Source organism: Balaenoptera musculus, chromosome 19 (assembly GCF_009873245.2).
Source record: "Balaenoptera musculus isolate JJ_BM4_2016_0621 chromosome 19, mBalMus1.pri.v3, whole genome shotgun sequence".
Classification (NCBI taxonomy): domain Eukaryota; kingdom Metazoa; phylum Chordata; class Mammalia; order Artiodactyla; family Balaenopteridae; genus Balaenoptera; species Balaenoptera musculus.
This window is the reverse complement of record NC_045803.1, coordinates 56,030,755-56,037,929: the sequence shown is the minus strand read 5'-3', so window position 1 is coordinate 56,037,929 and position 7,175 is coordinate 56,030,755. Positions and strand designations below refer to the sequence as shown.

Genomic DNA, 7,175 nt, shown 5'->3' with positions numbered 1-7,175 from the left:
TTCCCAGCCCACCGGGGAGAGCAGTCTGTAGTTGTGAACCCTGAAACTGCTGGGGGAGCAGGGAGCGTCCGGCCACGGGGTGTGGGGCTGGGGGCTGGCGTGGTCCTCAAGCCCCCCCTGGCCCCAGGTCCCCAGACTTCAAAGCTGCCTGTACTCCTGCTCAGCGGGCCCTGCCCAGGCTGGGGTGGCGCCCAGGCCTGCAGGCCCGTGCGTGGGTGTGTGTGCACGTGCGCGTGTGTGCACGTGTGCAGTGTACAGCATCTTCCCTCCACACCCAAGGTCCCGGGAGAGCCCGGTAGTCCCCACACACTCACTGCAGCCCCCCGAGGAGAAGGAAGGAGACCCGCCCACCTGGCCTGAGAGGCAGGCTAGGCAGCCCCCATCCGGCGGGCACAGGGGCTCGGGCGGTCACAGCCTCAGCCGGTGTGACAGCTGGGGCGGCCCGGAGAAAGCCTGGGCTCAGCTCTGCGTGAGCCTCCTGCTGGCGCCCAGCGCTACCCCACCCACTCGCGGGAACCCGGAGGACGCGGAGGGCAGGATCTGGGGCTGCCGCCCGCCAGGGGCCCACCTCTCCTCCCAAAGCCACCCTTCCCGGCAGCGGCTGGGCCGACCCAGCTGCCTCTACGGGCCTCGCGGCTGCCACCTCTGGCCAGGTGCCACCCTTCTCCCCCTGCCCCGCCAGGCGAGCCCTGGGAAAGGAAGGAGACCAGGGAGGACACGCTCCCACACCCGCCGCCCGAGACACCACACCGCCGCCCCCAGGCGCGCAGGCTGGGCGACGACGCAGTGATTCAGTGAGGAGGGCTCCAGCCGAGCCCTGGCCACCACAGGGGCTTCTCCCTTCGCAAACCGAGGGGCCACGGCTCCCCTCTTCCCCGCCAGAAAGCCGCCAACACACGGAACCGCCAGAAACAGCTTCTTTATTCAAGCCCGAATATGCAGCCGCCCCACCTCTCCAGCACGCCAGGCTCTCCCCCCACCCCCAGCTCCACCCTGTGCCCCCGGGCGCCACCCTCCCCCGCCCCGCGCCCCCGCCCAGAAACGGCCCTCCTCCAGCGGGCTCCGCCTGGGCTCAGGGACCTCGGGCCTGGACGTCTGTTTCAGTCTCTGAACGTGCCCACCAGTGGCTTCGAGGGCCAGGCCCCCAGGCCCTGCTGGTCCAGGAGGACAGACAGCTGCTGGCGCGCCTCCTGGTAGGGCCCAGCCTAGGGCGGGAGATGAGCCGGTGGAGAGAGGATGCCTGCTGGGGGTGCAGGAGAAAGGGGGGCTGCGGGGCAGGGAAGCGGCTCACCTTGGCTGCCTCATAGGTCTTCAAGGCCAGGAGGTGGGACTTCCCGAGAGCACGGGCAGTCTGGCGGAAGGCCCGGAGAAAGGCAGCCTTGCAGAGGCGGGACGGAGGCCCCAGGGCGGCGCTGGGGATGGAGAGAAAGGGACCGCAGTTCGGGGGAGGGCAAGGGAAGACAAAACTAACAGGCCCGCTCCACGCCCCTCACACCACCTCCACGCCGTGACAATCCGGGGGGGTCACGGGGTGGGTCACATTACCGGTAAGAGGCTGGCGGCTAGATGCTCCCTCTTTCCCCACCGCCAGGCGCCCCTCCCGCCGCCCCGGGCCCCGCTCACTCGGCCTTCACACGCCCGGCGGCCACATCCACCACCTCGACGTCAGGGTCCCCCAGGCTCCAGTTGAGGCTCAGGCCCTGGCAGGTGTTGGAGGGGGGGTCGGAGGGGGCCACTGAGGGCCCCTCAAACAGGTGCAGCGTGGTCCGGGTGTAGGGGGGCGGCAGGCGCGGCCCCAAGGCCCTGTCGAGGCCGGGCCGGGCGTGGATGACCCTGTCCAGAGCCGGGGTGTTCTGGCAGGGGTCGGCTGCGGGGGCAGAAGGCCCAGGACGAGGCCTGAGTCTCCGCCACGCTCCCCGCCCTGCCCCAGCCCGCCTCAGCCCTCCCGCCCTCGCCCTCGGGCCTCACCCACGACCAGGCTGCTGGCGTAGACGGGGGGCAGGAAGTGGGCCAGCAGCGCACCGCCCAGCCCCAGGACGGCCCAGCGTGCCAGCTTGTCGCTGGCCGAGAGGCAGGCCACGTGGGTGTCGCGGAGCGCAGGGGCCACGTAGCAGACGGGCTTCAGCCGCCCCTGGATGTGGGCCTGCAGGCGGAGCAGGCGGCTGTGCGGGAGGCCGCCCTGCGAGGCTGGCGGGAGGCTGCAGAGGACGCGGGGCTCAGGGCCGCTCCCCCACCCGCGCCCACACGGCCCGCCCCGGGCGCGCCTCGTACCAGATGTCGCGGGCAGCTCCCTTGGGGGTGTTGCTGACGTACAGGTGCAGGAAGATCCGGGGCTTGAGGGCGAAGGGGGGCCCGGACCCCGGCTGGGCGACCACCACAGACTGCTCCTTGCCCTTGGGGCCCCCCTGCGTGGCCAGCAGGAGCTGCCGGAACAGGAACCTGGGGGCGGAGGGAGCGGCAGCTGGGGCGGCCCGGCCCGCCCGGGGCGGCCGCAGAGGGTCCCCCCCCGACCCCTCACCTCAGCAGGGCCCGGCGGGCCACCACCAGCCCGTGGCAGTCGTGGAGCTGTCGGCCTGAGAAATCCAGCCACCTGGCACAGCTGCCACCACCGGTGCCCAGCGCCACCAGCTGGTAGATCTCCTTGGCGTGGCCCTGGGCGCCCGGGACCTCTGCGGGGAAGGGGGCAGAGATGACTAGACTGAAGCGAGAGGCCCAGGGGCCTTCCGAGGTGAGGGGCAGGGCAGCCCTACCTCTCTCCAGGATGACCGCGGCCACAGTCCCCTTGCAGGCCCAGTACCGCGAGCTCGCGTCCACCAGGCGGTCAAAGCCGGCGCTGACCACGGCCGCGCAGCGCTGCTCGTGGGTCAGGATGTTCTCTGCGGGTGAGGGAGAGGGCGGAGGTGGGGGGCCCACAGGCCACACCCCTCCCGTGCCAGGGGTCAGGTCAATGGGGGCCCACCTACCGATGCTCAGGGGGGCGAGTGGAGGCCGGCTGGGGGTCTTTGGGGTCTCTGGAAGACAGACAAGGGGCGGGCTGCCGTAGGTGCTGGGGTCTGCCCTCCTATCCTGTGCCCTTCAGGAATCCAAGAAGTCCCACTGGCAAGCGGTGTATGTGTGTGTGTGGGGGGGGGTCATCCTCCAGAAGCCGAAAGTTCCTGGGCTGCCCCCAGCAGTCCCTGTCCCCAGGGACTGCTAACGTCCTTCAAAGGACGTTAGGGCCGGGGTCAGCTCACACCGCCCCCCCCCCCAGCTCCCTGCGGGCCGGGTCCTGATGCCCAGATGGTCTCCGCAGCGACTCACCCCTCCCCACACACATGCACCCGCCCCCGCCGGGGCTCAGGGCCCTGGGTCACCTGCCCCTGTACCTGGGCTCTCCAGCCGACGCTGGATGTAGTGGAGGGCAGACAGAGCTGCCTGCTGCTTGGCCTCTGGCTTATTGTAGGCGGTGCCCGCAGGGCAGACCACCCCATCCAGCTCCACGGACACAGAGAAGGGCAAGCAGGGGTCTGGGGAAGGAGGGGCTGAGAAGTAGCACCATGCACCTTATCCTCATCGTGGGCCCTTTCTAGAAGGGCCATGACACCTGCCAGTGAGGACGACAAGGAGACAGGCCTGCTGACCTCCACCCAGGCCATGCCCACTCAGAGTCCTCACTAGCCCCTCTGAAATAGGTCCCTATGACCCCACTTTACAGAGGGGGCACACAAAGGGCAGGTAGTGTGCCCAGGTGGTGCCAGGACCCACATCCAGGGCTACACTGTTCCCAGGATGAAGGTCCCCTGTCTTTCCCCAAACACATAGCTCTATTTCTTTTCTACATTTGAAAGGGTCATCTTCCAAACACTACCACTTCAGGTGTTACTTATGACACAACAGAGACAGATGAAAATCCTAGAACTGGGATCACTTGGTCAAAGGGCATAAATTTATTTCCGTTCGCGGTATTTACTGGCGCCTGCTGCTAAACTGGTTGCCCAAAGGTCTCCCTTTTAGAAGAGAACCCACATTTCAGTACTCCTCCCTAGCACGGAGATTCACCTACTTTAAAAGGGCATCAAAAATGCCAACTAGGAGATGCAGAAGGAAGGCTAGCATCAGGAATCCACGGCAGCCAGCGGGGTGACAATTAAATCTGGCGACAATCATCAAAGGATGCTAGAACCACGAGGTGACGATGTTCTGGGGAACAGGATAGTCACACCATCTGGAGATGCCCCCCTCGGATGACTGATGACGCACCCAGGGGGAAGTGAAGACACCTGGCAGACGCCACCCTAGTCAGGCCCTCCCATCTGACATCCCAGGGGTAGGACAAACAGATCTCAGGTCTGCTGGTGGGATGCACAGCCAGGGGCACGAGGTTTCTACAGGCGCTCCTGCTGGTTACGCATCACCTGAACCCAATCCTGAGGAAACAGACCCAAGTGAATGGAATTTCTACAGAACCACCGGCCCTTACTTTTCAAAGACATCAATGTCCTGAAGCCAGAGACACTCCGAGGAATGGTTCAGATGAAAGGAGATTAAAGAGGTGGAAGAGCTAATGTGGTAGGTCATGCTGGGTTGGGAAAAAATGGCCATTATCGTGACCAGTGGCAAAATTTGAATGTGAATGGTAATTAGCTAATAGGATCATATCAATGTTCAACTTCCAGAATTCGATCATTGTACTGCAATTATATAAGCCGATGTCCTTGTTCTTAGGAAATATATACTGAAGTGTTTAAGGAACAGTAAATCAGTGTTCAGATTGTGCACGACAAATTAACATGGATATTTATGTATAAATATATACAAGGCAGGGAGACAGAGAGACATACACAAAGTAAGTGTGGCAAATGTGAACTGCAGAATCTGGGTGAAGAGTTTAGGGGAGCTCTTTTATACTATCCTTTGAAATTTTACCAAAATAAAAAATAAAAATGACTGAAAGTACGCCTACGCATGTAAACAGTGGAAAGGGGGACCTTAGGCAGAAGGGAGGGGCAATATCACCCAGGGGTTCAGCACAGGCTCTGAAAGCAGACTGCCCCCTCTCGGCTACGGCCTCTCTGGCCTCAGTCTCCCCATGTGTGAAGTGCTGGTAACGGTATTGTGCTCCCTCGAGGAATACTTGTGAGGACTCAGGGAGTTACTGTCTGAAGGCCTTCAAACAACACCTGGCCCATCAACCAGAACTCACGAATGTTAGCTAGCACCATTGCTGTTGAATCGATTGCCTTATTTCTATATTCCTGATGCTCTGGCACTTGGGGATTTGATCCTGGAGAGACCGACCCTCCCAGGGCTAGCTAATTCCTGGACATAGCAAATGAGTCCCCCGCAAGCACGCCCTTTCATATAGAAACCAACGAATCCAGAGCTCACACCCCAACCACCAAACTCTCACACAAGCCAACACTCCCCATACCCTAAATCACCCCCCAGGTCAGGGACTAGACAACTAGGAACCAACCCCCAACCCCTGAACTTACTGTCTTGCCTTCCTCAATCCTAAACTTACTCTGCATTCCTACCCTGCCTCAACCATTCTGTCCCAAGAAAACCCCAATAAAGGCTCTGGGTTGTGCTCTCCCCTCTCCTCTACCTCCTGACCACCCCCATCCTTTCCCACATGGTCCGGCATGGCAAGCTGTGCCTCCTGTTTCTAGGGATCTGTATTTACTTCTTCCTTCACGGCAGTCATTCTCACGACTGCTGTCTTACCATACCTGATTAAAACAAATCCTGGGTAGATTTTTAATACATTATCTCTTTTTGAGCTGTTCCGTTGGGGTTCTCCTAGGAGGTTTTACAAATGCTCCCAAAAGCTTAAGGGATGATTCTCTTGCTGCCTCATGAGAAGCAGGGAATGTGCTGGCTTAAAGTTGGGAACCTGAATTTAGGACCTGGTGTATTGCTCTTGGGGAGGGCAGGGGGAGGACTGTAATGATTACATCTCTTTGCAGTGTTGCCATCATCAAGCTGTGTTTGATAATGTCTTTGACTTTGGGGCTGGCCCTCACTCAGGTATCTCCTCCAGTGCTGGCATGGCAACTCTAACTGTATGTAACTGGCCCTCAAAAAAGCCTGCTGCAAGGCTGGGGTAGCTTGAGGCAGGTCCTTTAACCAACCCAAGCTTCAGATGTGGCCATGACCTGCCAGTTAGAAATCTGATGTACCTGGTGCTCCTGGCACCACGCTGCTCACAGCAGGGCCTACCCTCGGGCACCAGGCTCAGGCCCAACTCACAGATCTCCTGCTTCATTTGGGGTCGGCCCAGGGCACACGGCCGTCCCAGCCTCGTGGGCCTCACCTGCTGTTTGGTCCTCTCGGAAGATCAGGGACACTCCCAGACTGGCCGCGCACTGAGTAAGCAAGGCCACGGCCTGGCCCGGTGGCGGGTCTTTGAGCTGCAGGCCCAGCTGTCTGGCCGCCGTCGGGAATTCCCCGGCGGGCCCTGCGGACGGAAAGGAGACCTTCGGGGACCCCCCCATCCTTCCCCTCGAGTCTTCCCGTGCCCGGGCTGCCCCCAGTACCCAGGCACGGGCCCCCACCCCGGGCCCACCATGCCCCATCGCCGAGGCCTGGAGCTGCCGGCCCTGCTCGGCGTCATCCGAGTTGGGAGCGGGCGCAGTCTCCCAGGGGTCTTGGCCCAGGCTGGCCAAAGGCCTCCTGGGGCTGGGCCCGGGGCTGATCTGCAATGACGCCGCCAGGCGGGGCTTCCTGCGGGTCCCGGTGTCCGCGCCCAGGGCTGCGCTGGCCTGTGAAGCCATGGCCGGATGCGAGGACCCGAGAGGACAGCGGGCACGTTCTCACGCCACCCGCGCCCTTTTACACGCTAGAGCGAGCTCGCGCGTGGGGAGCACGTGGCACGACAGACAGCGCATGGAGAGCTCCGCCTCCTACCTCGCTCCTAGCCAATGAGAGCCCATAAAGCTGTGGCCGACAGTGTGCCCAGCCAATGGGAAGGCCAGTCTCCCAGACCGTTGGATGTCGACTGAGTGGCCACCTGGCCAACAGCCTACCTCCGGGGGGCGGGGCTTCAGGTGGGAGGTGGGGATGGGGCACTGTGCACTCCCATTAGCTTCTTCTCGGCCCTTGCCTGGTATTGGGGAGGCAAAGATCAGGGGAGGGGTCTGGGGACCCAAGTCCAGCACCTCACCCCTGCTCCCGTCCTAGGATGCCTCCCAAAT

General features: G+C 62.4%; 1 protein-coding gene across 1 annotated transcript; it reads right to left on the bottom strand.

Annotated features, from left to right (window-relative positions):
- Nucleotides 1-1,100: 1,100 nt before the first annotated feature.
- ADAD2 (adenosine deaminase domain containing 2) lies at nt 1,101-6,755 on the bottom strand. The gene is made up of 10 exons (XM_036832343.1): nt 6,296-6,755; nt 3,366-3,506; nt 2,964-3,011; nt 2,751-2,876; nt 2,519-2,669; nt 2,272-2,439; nt 1,969-2,198; nt 1,624-1,867; nt 1,292-1,412; nt 1,101-1,205 (listed from the first exon to the last, which is right to left on the bottom strand). The coding sequence occupies exons 1-10, from the start codon at nt 6,753-6,755 to the stop codon at nt 1,101-1,103; spliced, it is 1,794 nt and encodes a 597-aa protein (XP_036688238.1).
- Between the last annotated feature and the right edge of the window lie 420 nt (nt 6,756-7,175).